We start from the raw sequence: 18,914 nt of genomic DNA, 5'->3' as shown, positions 1-18,914 counted from the left end.
GTGAACATATATAGACACAAACTGTTAGATTTAAGCGTTTAAAATGGAACATTTGTAACCATGTACACATACTCTGCAGGCTCGAAAGATAATTGTGCACATTCACGTATCATGTAGATCATAATTTCATGAGTTTTTAAGAACTGCTATCATACTACAGTATGTTGGTGAGGAATGTGTTTGTATTTTTGATCAGTGTTTGGGTTAGCTCACTAGGATCTTAGTTCTTTTTGCCATTTCCCTTCGGATTTCCTGAGCTAAATTATTTTCAACAACACACATTAAAATTGTTTATATTAATATGCACCAAATCAAAAACTAATCACTTCTCATGCTTTAATTGGCTTTTTGCTGTCTCTGTTAATGACACATAAACATTTTTTCAAAAGTAATTAACAATAATAATAACATGAAAGAGGATAAATGATTATACCCAACATACAAGAAAAAAAGCTTCTTGATATGTAATACAAGTAATTTAAGGTATTTATGAGCATACAATGCCTCTCCATTTTTATTTGAATCTGTAAGCAGTAGCTATTTCGCCCTTTTGCTTCACTTGTTTTGCTCAAATGTTATACCATGACAATGGGCCCGTGTCTTTCCAAGTGTGTTGGAGTCTGAACATCACAATATATTTGGGGGGGAGCCTAGTGAGACTATAGCAGTTATGTGTGTTTCTACACCAGCAGGTGTGAGCATGTGTGTGTATGAGCCGACTTTAACAACCACCATCTGCTACAATCAGCGTTCTCGTCGGGGCAAGCGTGTGTGTGTAACATGGGTCCAATAGCTCGCAGTCATACAGCCAGCAGACACTGACCTTTTCCTCTGTCTGGAGGCACACACATGCACAAATTCAATCCATCATACAGTAACACAAATACACACACGGTGCATACGGTCTATTGCTTCTCAGACTTTTTGACAGCTGTCAATCAGCACACACATACACGAGCACAGAGTTACGGGCAGTGTTGAGGTTTAGTGGTCCGTGTGATCAGATTGGTGGACAGACAACGTACGGCCCATGTTAGGACAATAACAACCCTTCAGGACATGATCTCTGAATACAAGTTTGTGTGTGTATGCGTGTGTGTGTGTGTGTGTTTGTCTTTATATAGTTGTGAGGACCAACCCTTGACAAAACACCAATGTTGTGAGGTCATTTGTAGTTGTGAGGTCATTTTGCCTGGTCCTCACAAAGAAAATCCAGAAATAGGCTCTTTGACCTTAAACGAATGATCTGTATAAGTTTCAGGAAATGTCCTCATAGACATACTAAACCCTGAAATCTGTGTGAGCAGAAATGCTCTGGAGCTCCCCCTATGGATCACACACTGGTATTGCAGGTAAAATTACTCAACAGGCAATGGAATTTTCTGATTGGCCGATGCTGTGGATTTTTGGGATTGGCTGTTGGCAGTCATGTGACAATGTGAGTGGGTGTATGCATAGGGAAAGGAGTCAGACAAAAGAGGATCATGCTGGTAGTGGATTTAAATGGAATAAAATAGCATATATATATATGTATGTATGTATGTATGTATGTATGTATATATATATATATATATATATATATATATATATATATATCTATATATATATATATATATATATATATATATATATATGTATGTATATATATATATATATATATATATATATATATAGAGAGAGAGAGAGAGATATAGATATATATAGATATATATAGATATATAAATATTAAATGTAGCAATATAATTGTACTAGAAAACTGACTTTTTTCAAATTTAGTCCATAATGACCAATATATTTAATACAAATAATTAACCCTTTGATGCACAACATGGGTCAAAAGTGACCTGACTGAGTTTTTAAATTAATTTGATAATATAGTATTACAGGAATTCCTCAATTAACCTGTTTTTGGGTCACAGAATCAAAGCCCAGACAAGTATTGGCCCGGCTTTCACTCGCTGGCGTGCCGTGAGCTCAAAGACGAGGAGGGAGGTCCGACATTCATTCAGGCAATCCAGGCTCTTCACTTCACTCTAGAGCTGTAAATATGTCACTTGATTAAGTTTAAATATTTTTTCATGCGAGAAAGTAACTGTGTAGATCCCCAATATGTGGTCAGTTTATCCATATAAGGCCTGTTTGGACGTTTGCTCCAAAGAAGAGCCACCTGTGGAGCCAGTCGACCGGTAGCAGCGGGTCTTCTCAGAGGCGTGCAGCCGGTCTCCTGAGGTGGTTGGCCAGTCAACCTCCGTTGTCATCCCAGGGGAGAAAGCGAGCAGCAATAGCAGACTGAATCACACAGTCAGTATGCAGTATAGAGTACACAGTATGTTGTAGGCAGTACGGTAGTAGGCGGTTTAAAAAAAAAGCTGCACTTTGGACCTGTTTTCTGTTATTTTCAATCAAACTGCACACGACCCGAAGCTCATGATGTTTACACTACTACGCGCTGGTGCTCATGGGAAATGGAGTCTTCCTTCAGGCAAAAAACTGTCGCTTTGGTCCACAAGCTCAACTCAAACTCAACCAAAAATGAAAACTCTTTAGTATTGCTTTTATATTTGATACAGAGAAAAAAATAAAACTGTAAAATCTAGTTACATGTCAACAACTAATTAACTCAACATTTACTATCAGTAGGTACTACAAGTAGGAAATTTAAACTTTTGGTTGGTTTTAAATAGTGTTTCTTAATATTATGACCACTTTCAACTGTAGCCACCTTTTCATCACACGTCTTGTTATTTTCTGTTGTATCTGTTGTACAGGCAGTGACTAATGGGGATCTATAATAAATAAATAAACTAATAACTTCGTAGTTTGGAATTGGTGTCTTGCACTCTCTCTGTGTTTCCACAGACCTCTCCAGAGCTTCATCCCTCTGCACCAACCGTCGCCTGCATCACCTCCTTTTCCCTGCTTCTAAACCAGCCTGCCCCCCCTCCCTGCTTATGAACTATGAACCCGCCTGCTCACCAGTATTCCCATTAAGCTGGCCAGCTCTCCCTGCTTCCCTGAATGTGTCCCAGTCTGCCCAACAGGAGCTGCCTTCATCAGCTCTTCTTACGTGCACCGTCCCATTTTCATGTCACTCCATATTCCATGTTGTAAATTGTTTTCTTGTCTGTATACAACATCTATTGCATGTCTGCCTGCTGGGCGAGGGATCCTTCCTCTGTTGCTCATCCTGAGGTTTCTTCTATCAAAAATGGGCTATTCAAAAAAAACAAACAAAACTTGTCATTCCTGAAATTGCAGCCACTTTGCCTGTTTCTCAGTATTTGTACCCATCACCTACTTGATCTCCTGCTTGCTAACTTGCTTCCAAGACTTATAAAGCTTAATTTAACAACTAGCCCTGATAGTTGACCTGCCTGTGTGCATTGCCTTTTTTCTGTTTTGAGACCTCCTTACTTGCCTGTCATATGCCATTTGTCTGTGTATCTAACTGCTTGCTTCCATCTTTATTTTAATATTTGACCAAGTAAACCTGCTTTTGCCCCTTAATGTCTTGTTAATCTGAATTTTAGTCGTCATTTCTGTTCCTATAGATGAATTTGGCGAAATTACAGGAAGTCAAGCAGCCGCCATTACTGCAGTGACAGCTCCCAGTCAGGCAGCCATGGGCTCTGTGCGGAGCAGGCATTTGAGTGCAAGCACCAAGAAGTTGACCTTTTCTCTTCTGTGAATATGTCTGGGAAGGCTGTGCTGTCCTTAGCTGCTTTAATAACAGCAGAAAACTCCAACTTTGGAACAAAACTATATGCAAAATACACAGCCCCTTAGTTCAGGAGGACTGTCCATGTTTTAGACAGTACAGTGTGGCTGCAGCAGCAGCCTCTGCCAGCCATGCAGTCAATGACCTGTACAACCTGGTTACGGTTACACCCCGCCTTTCCAAAACCCAGCTGAACATAGACTTCAATTAATTGTAATGGCGGGGTTTCCCTCTTTTTTCAAAGACCCCGCTATTCCGAAAAGGCTATTGGGGAAACCCCTCCATTCTCCACTCAGAACTAACCCTTACCTAAACCCACTTCAGAAATGTGCGAGTGCGGCTGGAAGTGGGGATTTCAGCACGACGGATAGTGGTTTTTAATTTAGGAACAGCTGTGTTTTGGGGGGAGGGTCGGAACAGCAGTGTGTCGGAGTGGGGGGTTTCGGAATGGAGGGGTGTCGCAATGGAGGTGTGTCGGAATTGAAGGGCGTCCCCCCTGCCCTGGTTACTCTCCCCTCTAACGGTTGCAGTGTTGGGAGTAACGGCATTTAAGTATAACGGCATTACTAACGGTGTTATTTTTTCAGTAACGGAGTAATCTAATGAATTACTCTTCTCTTCGTTACAACGCTGTTAACGTTACCAACTATAAAATGTGGCGCATTACAAATTGAAGTTTCTCATTGAAGCTGTTGTCACTGGACTCGGCTCTCAGCCACCGGAGCAGCAGGACTGCTTTATTTTTCTCCTGTAGGCCAGAGGGAGGGGCGGGACAACCACCGAGGTGATGATTGGCTCTCTAAAGTAGAGTGAGAGTTCGTAAGCCAATCAGAGGCCGTGTTCGGTTTACATGCGCTGTCACTTAAATCGGCGTGAACATGAATCACATTTGCGAACGCGAGTGATGCCGCGAATAGATGCAGTGTACATTAAAATCAATGCCGAGCTCAAAAGGGGAAGAAAAGAAATTAAAGCAAAGAGTTATTTTTCCTGGTACCTAATTACTTTTATATTGCAGTAATTCCATTACTAACTCAGTTACTTTTTGGGAGAAGTAACTAGTAACTATAACTAATTACTATTTAAAAGTAATGTGACCAACACTGAAAGGATGATGCTGTCATAGAGAGTCAGTTTACAATGACTAACATGTCACCGCAGCAATGGCGCCGCCGCAAGATGGTGGGATACACAAATCACTTGCCAAATTCATCAATAACCCTGACATAAAGGCTCTTAAGTGCCCTTGAGCCCTTTTCTGTTGCCTAAAGTGTAATAGCCCCAAAACTTTCTGTTTGGATGGTCCTGTTTGGGTGGGCCTTAATCTTATGGCTGACACCTTACTGGCTCCTTCTCAGCTTCATGAGCTAGTGGAACTAACAAAATATGGAGGCAGAGTGGAAAAAATGTACTGCAACAAGACAGCAGGAAGGCCTAGTAAATGTAATAAATCCTGTGTTCAAAACTGAACTGAGACATGCAGCGTTAGTTTCACCTTTTTGTATGCAGTTATTGAGCAGTGAGTAACGTCTGCCTGCTGACTTAAAACCACTTATTATATCACTACCATGATCTTAAAAGGTCAAAATATCCATGGCATCCATATAAATACCATTAGGTAGATTTCTCATGTGACAGGTGTGGATAAACCATCAAACTGGTCTAGGACGGTTAATTAACAGTCTTCAGTCAGCAGGCTGTGTGTTATAGAAAGTACCAAAATCATTAGTGTTTATTGTTTCTTTGGTCTGGTTAGTGGCTGACTTAATGTTTTTCTTTAAGTTTCTTAACATTCTTGATTTCTAATATTACTGCACTAGAATAAAAACAAGGAAGATCATGTAACTGCATGGGTTGCTGTCTATATTACCACGAACAGGAAACTGGTGAGGATGGCAGATTTGTGAATGATAATCACAAATTATAAACACCAGAGATAAACCAGATCTTAGCACAAAGCTGAGCACAAAGCGCCAGTGTCTGTGTTGAGAGTTCACAGCCGAGGAGAGCACTGAAGGTGGGGGAGGGGTGAAACTTAACAAGCTGTCGAGTTTTCAAATTAACTCCAAAGTCAGGTTTTCACTTTCAAAATGAGGTGGCAGACCTAAATATTAAAATCACAGTATCAGGACCTCAAAGATATATTATAATTATACATACATTAAATGTCAAATAAATTTTGCACAAATCGCAAAAAACATAAGTGTAAGATGTTAATTTGATATAAAACATGTAATGCTCTCAGTTAAAAACAAACAGCATAAATTAAAGAGCAAAGTTCTGCTGGGATCTTTCTCTCAACTCAAGCCGAATTCATGCAATATTACTTGGTCCCTGCAGGGTCACTGTCAGGTCAGCAGAGCTGTGAGGGCGGGGAAGGGGGGGGGGCACCTGCACCTGGCAGCTAATGCTGCATTCATGAGAAATGGGGATTTGTTCTATTTCACTTACAAGTTGCTGAGTAATAGAACGTGTATTTAAATTAATGTCTTGGAATGTTGAACCCCTGTAGGTATAATGAAACAGTTAAAGTTCATATAACAATTACGACTCTTTCGGAACCACAAAAGAAAAATGAAATATGAAGTTTCACAAAAAGGTTCTGCACTTTTCCGATGTCTGTGAATGCATCGTTGACACCATGGCTCATCAGCGCAAGCTGCGATGGATTGAAAAGACTCAGGCCGGGACAGCGAGACCAGGACAGCGAGCGACGGTACAAGGAGGAAATTACAGTAAAGAACGAAATAGGGGAAGAGAAAACACAACAACTATTACAGGTAAGACTTTGTAACCGGCGACTCTGCCTCTGACTCCGACTCTGTTTTGGCTCTGCCTTTCTATCTGTCTCCGTGTCGAAGCTTTGTAGCTAACCTTAGCGTTAGCTTAACATTAGCTTTCCTTAGCGTTAGCTTAGCTTTCCTTGTCCGTCAACATCGTGTCAGGTGAAGTCCAACGTTTTTTCCACAGACATCGTCTGCCTTTCTGTCTGTCTCCAGGTGAAGTTCAACGTTTTGTCCACAGGTATCGCCTGTTATTTAAACAATATTCCTCAGTATGTTTTTCTTGTGCATGGGTAACTGTCACAAGTTTAACTGTAGTACAAACACACATTTAAGAACATTATCGTAAAGCCTACATGGCATGTTTAATCTAAGAGGATCTATAAGTCCGGTCGCTTTTCTGCTGTTTTGCTACAGCCGTCCGCCTGGCCATGTGCATTTTTTTTTTTTTTTTTTTTTTTTTACAACGAAGCCGGCAAAAAATCAATACATGGAGCGGTGGATAACTTAATACGATGTTACGATGTGTATGCTTTTGTAGTGTTAAAGCTCCGGTCTACGATGTGAAAGGTTTTGGAAAGGATTTGAAGCCCATCTTTTGTTTATGATCTAAAGACACACAAATACACACATCGGTAAGAGTGGCTGAGGGTTTCATTCATCTCACTTGCATTACTTGCTGCTTCATTCAGCTGCTACGAGCAAATAGGCTGATTTGGTGTAAACATGATAGCACTGTTGTTAGCTTACAATGCTAATATAGACATATATACATAGATGCCTCATTGAGCGGGTTCGCCCGCTGCTGCGATAAGTCGACGTCGCCGCCATATTAGACGAGGCAGATCCGCCCCCTGATCTAATACAAGTAAACGGAGCAAACTTTATAAAGCTCCTTTTACAAAGTGCTATAAGTCAAGTCTCTCATTTACACATTCACATACGTACGGATATATTCAGGAAACGGCGAGGGACGTTCTCTGATGATTATAAACGTTAACTACTCCTTATATACAGGTCGGCACCAAAACACAGGATGGATTTTGTTATGTTTTTATGAGTGTTTACAGCTGCTGATGTATGTAACGCTGTTACTGTGATGATACATGACGGTTAAATATTGAATCCTTCCATAATAATCAGACCCTGGCATGTAAATATGACATCTGTATGAATAAAAAGCACCAATGTCATTTTTAGAAATGCAGTGGTTTTTGATGATCTTAGTACTAATAACAATCAAGTCTGCATATCAAGATAAGAAAATGCAGCAGCAATTAGCCTGCTTTCTTTATTTCAGCAGTATAGAGATATAGTCAATGACAGAACATTATGACATATGATGATGTATACAATGACATTTAATGGTAGTAAAAAAAAAAGGTAAAGTTGCAGCAGGCTACTATTATAAATATGCACCATATATAGTTTTATTATTATTATTATTATTATTATTATTATTATTATTATTATTATTATTATTTTTCTGCATATTCTTGACTTTGAATGGGAGCATCTGTAACACTGCAGTTTCTCGTCGGGCATCAATGAAGTATTTCTGATTCATATATTACGAAGTCAGTTGTCCATATTTAAACTTAAATTAAATGAAACAAGTTGACAGTATGGTAGAAAGATGTCTCATTTACATGTCATGATCTGGTTATTGTAGATGCAGATTAAATATTTAACTGTATTATCACAGTAACAGTCATGTAGCTTTTTAATTGAGGGCAAAATGTAGCATAGCCACGGGAAAATCCTGTTACCTCTTTAGGTTGCTCGTGTTGTAAGCAGTAGATTTTGTCCCTCCTCTTCAGAGTTTTGCTGGGCATAATTCGCATTCTGCTTTGGTTCTGTTGATCTCATTCACCTGAAAATATTTCCACCATCGATGCATCCCTAGTTAATATCTAGGCATGTGATTTTCCCGTATTTTTCCGGAAATCCAGATTATTCGACATGAAAATGCGAAACTCGTGAATCATGCAAATCCGCTTTTTAAAAAAAACATTTTGGGGGGGAACCTCCAACCGCCGGACCGCCATTAACCACCAATAGGTTTTAACAGACCAGGTGTGTATTTGGGACAGGCGTGTAATTCCCTCCTCACAAAAATCCGGGATAAAATGTCACAAACTTCTCCAGCTTCTCGGTGAATTTTCTGGCATCCTTCTGCAAGTGAAGTTGTTGCGGCGGAGGAAACCATTATCCAGTCAGCACCTGCTGCAAACTCCTCATCTCTGCTATCACTCACGGTGGCGGACATTTGTTTCTCCATCACCCTGATCATTTTGCGGGACACTCTCTCGTGGCATGCCTGTTTGCTGATAACTAATTCCCGCATGTTTATCTCAGGCCCCTCGCTAGCATTCTACCTCCCTCCAGCAGGCAGCCTGGCCCTGTTGCTGTCCTCCTCAGACAGACGCTGAAGCTCAGTTTTATTTTTTCGCAAATCTCTCGACAGAGAAACATCTAGCGGCTGCTTCTCCCGAGTTGGCGATCATCAGTGTGATGACTGACAGAAAGCAAGCACGATACGTGAAAAAGGCGAAGAAAAAAAATTGTGCGGTGTCAGTGGTCACGTCTTCTTCCTAGATGTGTTTTTTTTTTTTTTTTTTATAAATTAGACTCGGCATTAATTTGGAACTTGCTGTTATTTACCATAATATACACCTCCACCCAGCGTTTAAAGGGGACCACATCATGTGTTTTATAATGTGTTTATGTGTTTACAGCTGCTAATATATGTAACGCTGTTACTGTGTTGACACATGACAGTTAAATATTGAATCTGTCTATAATAACCACATCCTGAAATGGAACTTTGATTTTTGATAATCTAAGTACTAATAATAGCAATCACGACAAAAACTTAACAAAGACTGCAGATAAGAAGCAGCAACTGGCAGTGAGCAGCTCTCTTTTCTTTTAGCATTGAAGTGATGTACTCCGTGACATAACATTATAAAATATGATAATGTATAAAATAACATTTAATGGTAAAAAAAAGTACAGTTGCAGTAGTCTTCTATGATAAGTATGCAGCATATATATAGTTTATTATTATTATTTTTATCATTTTTATTACGACTACCATTTTTCTGCTTATTCTTGAATGTTTAGCCTCTGTAGGATAATTCATATGGTGTAATCGAATACAGTGTTTTGCCTTATTTAATTACTATAATAAAAGGATATGTTTGCAAATGTACAATCAATAATTGTGATTTACTGATATGCTTACTAAATATGATATTTGTAGTGGACAGCTTTGTGATTCAAGGTGCTGTTAAAATTGACCTCATGTGGTCAAGCATTTTTTTTCTGATTGAGCTCTTTGGTAACATCATTGAATTTGAGTTTATCTATGCTATGTTTTTAAATGACTTTTGTTTAACGGTATATTTGATATTCTACTGTTTGCCACAGATGATGAAGAAGAGGATGAAGAAGTGGTATGTATTCATTTTGACCTGCACAAACTCTATGATATGAGAACTGTATTTAATCCTGTGTCCACGCTTTTTTTTTTTCAGTATTTGCCAAATAGTATAGTTATTAGTATAGTAAATTGATTCAGTTCGCATCAGCTGTCAGTGTTTTTAGGACTAAATGTTGCTGTTGGAGGACAACATGCGTAAGTGATTTGGTGAATTGTTAGTACGTTGTGTTTTGAAAATTTGTGCTAGTGTTCTGTTTAGAATATGACATTTTGAGGATTAAATGAACTTTTTGGCAGTTGTAGGAGTGCTGTGTGTTAACAGTTTAAAAATTATTTGATCTGTTAATTTCTTTGAGGATGCCTATGGCACCGATGCATCCGAACCCAGCCATGATCTGGAGAGCAGTTACGTGCCATCATTTTCATCTTCATCTTCATCGGAAGAGGAACAACCATCCGAACATACAGATGCAGAAAACATCTTGCCATGTAACATATGTTACGGTTTCTTTTTAAAAAACGAGCTATGGAGACATGAAAAAGTGTGTCGGAAAACAATGACTGTGTCAGCTGAGTCCAAGAAAAAAAGAAGAGTTCAGGGTGCTGCTTCATCCCTTCTTCCATATAGAGGAAAGTCATCACAAAGATGCTTTGCAATTGTTGGCAGAATGGTTATTGACAAAGTTTCAATTGAAGTTGAAAAATGAATGAGGGAGTTGGGAAGATTTCTACTGGCTGCCAAGTCCCTGGACAGAAAAGTGCAATCCCTTCAAGATGTTTTGGTTCCACCAAAGTTTTCCTTAGCGGTAGCAGCAGCCAAAAAAGCGTCTGGTTTCACCAACTCGGCGCATAGACACAGCACACCATCTCTTGCTTTAAAATTGGGGCACTCACTGAAGGCAGCATGTGACATTGTTATAGGACAACATATAAAGGCTGAAGATGAATTGGCTGCCAACCGAGTAAGGAACTTCTTGGGCTTAGTTGCTGCAGAGTGGGACCTGTATGTGTCACGCCATGCAAGAACAAACCTAGAAGAAGAAAGATGGAACAAAAAAGACATGATTCCACTCACAGAGGATGTCATGAAGCTTCAGAAAGTGTTGAAGTCCACAGAGGAGGAGGCAAAGGACAAGCTCCTGAATGGACCAAACCCAACAGCTTACGAGACGCTCAGCGAGTGCCTTCTTGCCCAAATCATCCTGTTCAACAGAAGACGCCAAGGTGAGGCGGCAAAAATGCCTCTGGTGACATACAGAGACAGAGCCGCTGAGCAACCAAATGAAGACATCATGAAGTGCCTCTCAAGGCTAGAAAAGGATTTGAGTCATGAGTTTACCCGGTTAGTGGTCAGAGGAAAGAGAGGACGTAAAGTGCCGGTGCTTCTTACAAAAGGGATGACTTCCTCACTTGACTTCCTCATTGAAAACAGGGGTGTGGAGAGGGACATTTTGGAAAGTTATGAGTATGTTTTTGCAAGACAGAATACCGATTCCCATATTCGAGGTTCAGACTGTTTGAGGAAATATGCAGCTCTAAGTGGAGCAAAGAGACCTGAAACACTCACCTCGACCCAACTGAGGAAACACGTGGCTACACTGAGCCAGATTATGAATCTCAAAGACAATGAATCGGACCAGCTTGCTAAATACATGGGACATGATATTCGCGTTCATCGCGAATATTATCGGCTCACAGAGAATACGCTACAGCTTGCTAAAATGAGCAAGCTGCTCATGGCTATTGAACTTGGAACTGATGTCTACAGAGGCAAATCTCTTGATGAGCTTGATTTAGACTTAGAAAGTGAGTGTAAAATGAGAAAAAGATTTCATATTATGAATCATAATTTATTGTTGCATGATTTACTTTTAAGAAAGTGTGGTGGATTTAATATAATTAAAAAATGTTTGTTTTCTGTCATTAGTGGCTTTGTCTGCCAAAGATGGATCAATACAAGAATCCCAGGTCACGCAAAGCAATGACAGTGGGGAAACTTTAGAGCTTCCTGAAGACATGGATGGTATGAATTTATTCATTGTCAATAATTGGTTGGTTATCGTTCTTTCACCGCTTCGACTTGATTTTATTGCTGGGTTATAAACTTGCAAAGCTGGGAGAGCAGGCCATCTTAATAGGAGTACTAGTTGGCAGGCTGGTTCATGAGCATGGAGGGCTTTAGGAGCAGAGGAAATGAGCTGGTTTACTGATTTGGAGGACTAAACAAAAAATGATGTCAGTGCATCTGATAGTATGACACGACTTGATCTTTTATTGTAGAACCAGATAGAAAGCCATCAGAGGAAAAAAGAGGAGAGACAGGTAAACAATCTTGTTTTCTCATTCTTCGGTTCTTCTGCTCCTGTGTAATAATTGTCTTGTGCTGTCCCACCATGGACTATATCCATGTCTTGTTAAAGTACCTTTTACTCAAATCTTTTCTCTTTGTGTTTTTCTTCTCATGAAGGGTCCTCCAAGAGAAAAAGGACGAAGGAGCGTTCTCGGCCTTCTCCATGTTCAGATGGTATGATTATGACTTGAGATCTGTTCATTCTTTGTTGCCTGTAAATGTAGTTTGTCTAAATAATGTTTATGTGGCATTTTCTTTTTTAGAAGAGCCACAAAGCCCCTCCTTTTCCCAACCATTTAAAGTCCAGAAGAGAGGAGAGACAGGTAAACCTTTTTTTTTCTGCTCCTGTTTAATCATTTCCATGTTGTGAACTGTTGTCTGTATACCACATCTATTGCATGTCTGTTGCCTGGGTGAGGGATCCCTCCTCTGTTGCTCACCCTGAGCCTCAGGAAGAAATGGAGAGACCTCAGGGCCTGAGGCTTCTCCATTTCTCATGTCTTGTTAAGGTACCTTTATACTAAAATCTTTTCTCTGTGTGTTTTTCTTCTCATCAAGGGTCCTCCAAGAGAAAAAGGACGAAGGAGCGTTCTCTGCCTTCTCCATGTTCAGATGGTATGATTATGACTTGAGATCTGTTCATTCTTTGTTGCTTGTAAATGTAGTTTGTCTAAATAATGTTTATGTGGCATTTTCTTTTTTAGAAGAGCCACAAAGCCCCTCCTTTTCCCAAGGAGAGAGGAGAGACAGGTAAACCTTTTTTTTTTCTGCTCCTGTGTAATAATTTCCATGTTGTGAACTGTTGTCTGTATACCACATCTATTGCACGTCTGCCCGTCCTGGCTGAGGGATCCCTCCTTTGTTGTTCACCCTGAGCCTCAGGACTCATGTCTTGTTAAAGGAGAACTTCGGTCGATTTAAACATGCAGCTTCATTGCTCAAGCTACCCTTGACTTGCCAGTACCGAAGACGCGAACAAATTTGGTCCAACCATTACAGAGCTCCGTGAACGGAGACTTAGCATTGAACGCTAACAGCATGGAGTCAGAACTTTGCACTGTGTTTTAAGCGTCTTAACATGCTCCACATCTCACACCAAAAGTTATGCAACATCAGCAGACACCTTAGCACACAGCACTGTAGCGTGTATGACTCAAAATGAATAAAAAAGTAGTTAAAACAGTGTGTTTGTGCAAACAGCTACTTACCTGTTTGTTGACATCCGTGTCTTCCGGTAGCTAGACCAAACTAGTCAATCCGTCGAGCGTGCACTTACTCCCTCACTGGCGGAGACGGAAACATAATCCAGCATTTTCGTGTTTATGTTCATAATGTACATGTCCATGTTACAGCCTGTCATGAGCCATGAGCCTTACAATAGCCTGTTAAGCCTGTTAAGTGCACACTCGATGGATATGCTAGTTTGGTCTAGCTACCGGAACACACGGATGTCAACAAACAGGTAAGTAGCTCCTTGCACAAACACATATAGGAGGCCTGCATATCTGCTTTATACTAAAATCTTTTCTCTGTGTGTTTTTCTTCTCATCAAGGGTCCTCCAAGAGAAAAAGGACGAAGGAGCGTTCTTGGCCTTCATGTTCAGATGATTATGACTTGAGATCTGTTCATTCTTTGTTGCCTGTAAATGTAGTTTGTCTAATGTTTATGTGTATTTTCTTTTTTAGAAGAGCCACAAAGCCCCTCCTTTTCCCAACCATTTAAAGTCCAGAAGAGAGGAGAGTCAGGTAAACCTATTTCCTAAAATTACTGTTAGTAAGTGAAAGAACTCAAGAAGTTGTAATCAACAAAATAACTACATGAATTCAAAGTAAATTGGTGTCATTGTCAACGTTTACCCCTCGTGTCTAGCCGGAGGGCGGAGGGACTGTGGTCATTTCTATGTTTATGTCAGGCAAAAATGCAGCCCCAGAAACAATGGCACTGTCTCAGCTTATGGTTGCACTATTTTATAACTAAACACATCGAGTACCTTTGTTTACATTTCAATTCGAACTAGAACTTCCTAGAGGAAAGATTTATAATTTAAAATGACTTTCTTGAATCAAAAACTTATCACTCTAATGGATTATTTGTTACTACTTATTACTGAATCGATATCAAAGCATTTAAGTCAGAATCGATATTGAATTGAATTGCGACCTAAAGAATCAAAATTGAATCGTGAGTTTCTTAACAATACCCAACCCTAGAACTATGCAGGATTTGTAGCTTAACTATGGCACATTTGTACCTAAAGGGACAGTTTGGATCTTTTAAGATGAATCTGTATCACATCCTTATCGGCAGTCGTGCATCAACAGTGACTTTCCCCCTACTGCATCCTGTGAGCATAGTTCCTGTCTGGTTTTGGTGTTGTCCAAACTGTCCATGAAAAAGTCGGACCTCACAATTGCTCGGCTTATTTTCTCTCCCTGCGTTATACTGTGCGCCGCAGCCTGATGACACCTGTGCTTGTTTCCATCGCCTGTTTCACGGTGATTATTGCTCGGATAGTTAACATAAACGTGTCTGACTATGACATAAGTGATGACATCCTTTTTAGCACAGAGCCAAAGGGATAGACTACCTTTGTGATCGTGATTGTACAGATGCCGACAGCTGGAGTAAGAATGGGTAGAGAGAAAGGAGGGACAGGGAAGTGGTCCAAGCTGAAGCTTCACTTACAGCTGTAGCTGTGAGAGACAGGTTTTGCCTTGGTGCCTTTATTTCTCAGCAAAAAGTTATACGGGAGGACTTACCCCTAATTTCCACTGGATACATCTCCGCTGCATTGCGTCGCCGCCACGCCAGCAGAGCAGATACGTTTCACTTTAGTCAATGTGTCAATCCCCACCAGGTCCGCTGCGCTGTGTATCAGCTCCGTCCCAGCTCCGACAGTCCGGAGCAGATATGCAGGCCTCCTATATCTAGCGGATGCTGGGGCAGGACACAGCAATTTAGCTGAATTTAGCACGGAGCAGACAGGCAGTCCAGCGCCAAAATAACAAACAGCATCCGGTTACCTTTCAAAATAAAACGCCCCGTATTGACACCAGTACACAAATCTAACAAAAGAGACAAACACAAGCTCTTCTGCTGATCCTGTGGTCGGGAACACTTTGTGTTAACTGCGGTCATGAGTGATTATGTGATTATCGCGGGAACTCCTCTGCCTCGTGAGCCAGCTGTCTACCGCACTGCGCTGTGGCGGACTCAAACCGCAACCGGTGGGGATCGGCGGACGGCGGCGCAAAACCGGATCGGAGCTGCAACGCAGCAGACACATATCCAGTGGAAATTGGGGGTTAGAGTCCCATGTGCTCGTAATGCAGCGCAGGTTGGCACTGTGCTCTCCAGCCAGCTGACCTGTAGCTCACCTGTGTCTCACCTGCAGCTGTGAGAGGAGCCTCTGCTAGTTTGATCTCTTCAGCGTGGTATTTGGCTGCACTTTGTTGAGTTCAACATGTGAAGATGTAGCCTCCATTAGAGCACAGTGGATGTGACTGTTGTGTAGCCTCGCTATGGCTACACTTACATGGGCGCTTCAATTCCAAATGAAAATTAATTCAGCTTTAAAAAGACCATTTAATTACCTAATTCCGAATGAAAATGATTATTCATAAGTAAGTGGGTGGTTAAATCGGAATTAAATCTCGATCATGTACGCGTTTAATTCCTCTGTAAATTAATTCCAGTGGGTCTGCTCTGCTCTGCTCTGCTCCAATAGTAGCCTATGTGTCTGCAGACCTGGAGACGTATTGGTTGTATTGAACATTAAATTAAATGTGGACTGATCTGTTCATTGTAAAACATTTTTCGTAAATGTGACTTGTGTACAATTCACGATCGATTCATAAAGATTTTTACATCATGACCACTTGAATTCATAAATAATATGGATGGCATGTGTGATTTCTGTTAAAGATATGGATCTTCCAAAAGGCATCCGTCGCAGGCCTTGGAGTAAACGGGAGAAAGAAGCTGTATGGAGGCAGTTGGGGAAGTATATCACACTTCTACGAGTTCCTGGGAAAGAGGAGTGCATGAATGCATTACAAGCTGAACGTGCGCTGAAAAGGCGCACATGGACAGATGTAAAAAATTAAGTGTACAATACAATCACTTCCCAAAAGAGGAAGAATTTATAAGCAATTCATTCATTTGATGAAGTTTGGTCATGTGAATTTCATATTCATTTATGGCAGTGGTCTTATTTGTGCTAGCGGTTTTACTTTCTGAAATGATTTCAGTCACTTTTTTATTATTATATATTATATATATTATCGCTAAATTTATGGGTAATTTTCACTGCAGCAAGTGTTGAGGTGTTCAAAATGCACAAAGATGTGCAGAAATCCTGCCAAGTGATTTTCACTGCAGCAAGAAGTGTTGGTGTTCAAAATGCACAAAGATGTGCATAAATCCTGTCAAGTAATTTTCACTGCAGCAAGAAGTGTTGGTGTTCAAAATGCACAAAGATGTGCATAAATCCTGCCAAGTAATGTTTAACTGCAGCAAAAAGTGTCAGAATGCATGCAGAAATTGTAAAACTGTTTACAATAAAGTAATTTGTTTAATATGAGTTTGAGTTTCATAATGTATTAAGACATTTCTCTAAAGGCGGGTACACACTACAGGATTTGTCAAACCTTCACAGATTAGGAGACCACACACTTGATGATAACAAAAGACAGATCGCACAAGATCTCTCTCTGCTGATCTTATAGTGTGTGGTGTTCTCCGTAGTGCACACCACACACTAACCGATTCTTCAGCAGAGTATCAGGTTCTTAACGCGCAATATTGCAAATCTCGCGTGGTCAAACGTGACTTCAGTGTAAACAAACATGGCGGATGAACCGGTAGATACAGTGGTGGTTGTTTTAGGCCTATTACTGGCTGAAAAAGTCATGGAGACGGCGAGAGTGTGGGGCTGTATGCGTTACAGCGCGAGTTGGAGGTGAGTAAAAATTGTCACAAGTTTAACAGATAGCTTCGAGAGCATGGCAACAGGTAAATAAAAGGCTCAGCTCGCGTCTTGATTGGCTGTTGGTCCGGTACACGTGACATCACATGCTGTGCGTGCTCGGCTCCGCTCGGAACACCCCACACACTACAGGATTTCTAGTCGCAAATATTAAACATGTTCATTATTTACGATCTCTCCTTCCGACGCCTTCCGAGCGGATCTGACCGGGAAAATCACTCTTAACACACCTCACACCACAGGAAAATCAGACACGATGTCCTTTGCACACATCAGATAATCGGGCCTTTGCTGGCTTTGATCATAAGGGGGAAATCGAGACAAAAATCGCCCCGATTATCCTGTAGTGTGTACCCCCCTTAAGATTACTAAATGGCACCTTGGGTTAATTATAGTACACAGATAACCCACATGTTTTCAATAATTGGGGAGTTTACAAGGAGGACAAGTTAGTATTGTATTTAATTATTAATGATGATATAAACTAGTCAATGCAGTGCCTGTTGGAAAAACCAAAGGTTGCTTTATAGTGTAACAAACTGGGAGAAAGCCAAACAACTAATTAGGATCCTAAGAAAGCATGCTGCTTTTAATTGTTATTGAATAGTAATTACATGGCTCTATTAAATTCTTCGCTCTGAATGGTCAATCGCTGCATTCTACGTCTGTTATTTCTGCATAATAACCCTCGTCAAGTATAACAGACCTTTGCCTGGGACGCAGCTCTGATCAGAGGAGCACAGAAAAGGGTAACTATGCAGGATATTTGCCTCATGTTTCATTTTTACCTTCATTAAACAGCTTGGGACTAACTGTGAAGTTGGAAAAATGACTTGTAACTTGTTACAGGGAGAGTGGAGGCAGAAAACCAAACCTGCATGATCAGAGCCACGTACCCGGTGTCACAGCTCTCCTCTCGTCTCTGTGGCACTGTGACTCCGCGACGCAAACACACGCTGTAATATCTTGTTTGTGACAGACAAGACTACACAGATCGTAACATGTGTATGATAATCCATTGATCCACTGATTATGAAAGGCTTTGTTGAAAACAAATGCACACAACCGGAAGGAGGTTCAGCAACACAGGAGGGAAGACGGGAGAAGAGATCGGATTTGCAGATTCGCTAAATTATGCAATTTATAAATTAACATCGTATTTTCATCAACATATAATCAATCAATTGATTATTTCACTCGTAAACTGTGCGGGATAATGTAGAGTTAGTCGGACATCCTATTGGGGTACATCCTGTCAGGGTTCATTTCTCCATAACAACCTCCGAACTATACATTATCCCTTACATAACCAGTCATTATAATAAATTAATGCATCTTAATAGTCTAACAAAATAGTGAAAATCAAGGCTTTGGACTGAACAACACAATTGATGATGTCACCTTCAGGTTGTTATGTAGCTTTATTGGCATTGTTTAATGCACAGAACATTTAACATTCTTATTGGACCATTTAAACTTTGATAAATTGGCATTTTAAGATTAGGTATAAATATGACCACAGACAAATATAAGTTTAAACTGGAGAAAGAAACTGCTCAGAGGCGCATTTAACAAATCTGTTTAATAGTGAGTTGACTTTGGCTTGGCGAGGAAGCTTGGGGCTGTGAGG

General features: G+C 40.5%; 1 protein-coding gene across 3 annotated transcripts; it reads left to right on the top strand.

The window, feature by feature from the left end:
• The first annotated feature begins 10,658 nt into the window (after window positions 1-10,658).
• LOC115572198 (uncharacterized) lies at window positions 10,659-16,588 on the top strand. Of its 3 annotated transcripts, XM_030402041.1 has the most exons (10): window positions 10,659-11,752; window positions 11,874-11,969; window positions 12,227-12,268; window positions 12,414-12,470; window positions 12,560-12,619; window positions 12,855-12,911; window positions 13,001-13,046; window positions 13,850-13,894; window positions 13,983-14,042; window positions 16,222-16,588. In XM_030402041.1, exons 1-9 carry the CDS (start codon window positions 11,008-11,010, stop codon window positions 14,017-14,019), a joined length of 1,185 nt encoding a protein of 394 aa, XP_030257901.1. In that variant the 5' UTR covers window positions 10,659-11,007; the 3' UTR covers window positions 14,020-14,042; window positions 16,222-16,588. The 3 variants fall into 3 exon arrangements, with proteins under 3 accessions (XP_030257901.1, XP_030257903.1, XP_030257902.1); XM_030402043.1 differs by lacking the exon at window positions 16,222-16,588 and having other exon boundaries at window positions 13,850-13,903; window positions 13,983-14,038; XM_030402042.1 differs by lacking the exons at window positions 12,855-12,911; window positions 13,001-13,046; window positions 13,850-13,894; window positions 13,983-14,042.
• The last annotated feature ends 2,326 nt before the right edge of the window (window positions 16,589-18,914 follow it).

This window comes from Sparus aurata, chromosome 21, assembly GCF_900880675.1.
Source record: "Sparus aurata chromosome 21, fSpaAur1.1, whole genome shotgun sequence".
NCBI lineage: Eukaryota > Metazoa > Chordata > Actinopteri > Spariformes > Sparidae > Sparus > Sparus aurata.
The sequence above is the reverse complement of the archived record's forward strand: the minus strand, read 5'-3'. Positions and strand labels throughout refer to the sequence as shown.

Bases quoted from the DNA above. Each gene is read 5' to 3' on its own strand.
- LOC115572198 (XM_030402041.1), top strand. From the start codon at position 11,008: ATGATTCCACTCACAGAGGATGTCATGAAGCTTCAGAAAGTGTTGAAG. The intron at 12,471-12,559 runs GTATGATTATGA...TTTCTTTTTTAG, and splicing joins GCCTTCTCCATGTTCAGATG to AAGAGCCACAAAGCCCCTCC. The intron at 12,620-12,854 runs GTAAACCTTTTT...CTTCTCATCAAG, and splicing joins CCAGAAGAGAGGAGAGACAG to GGTCCTCCAAGAGAAAAAGG.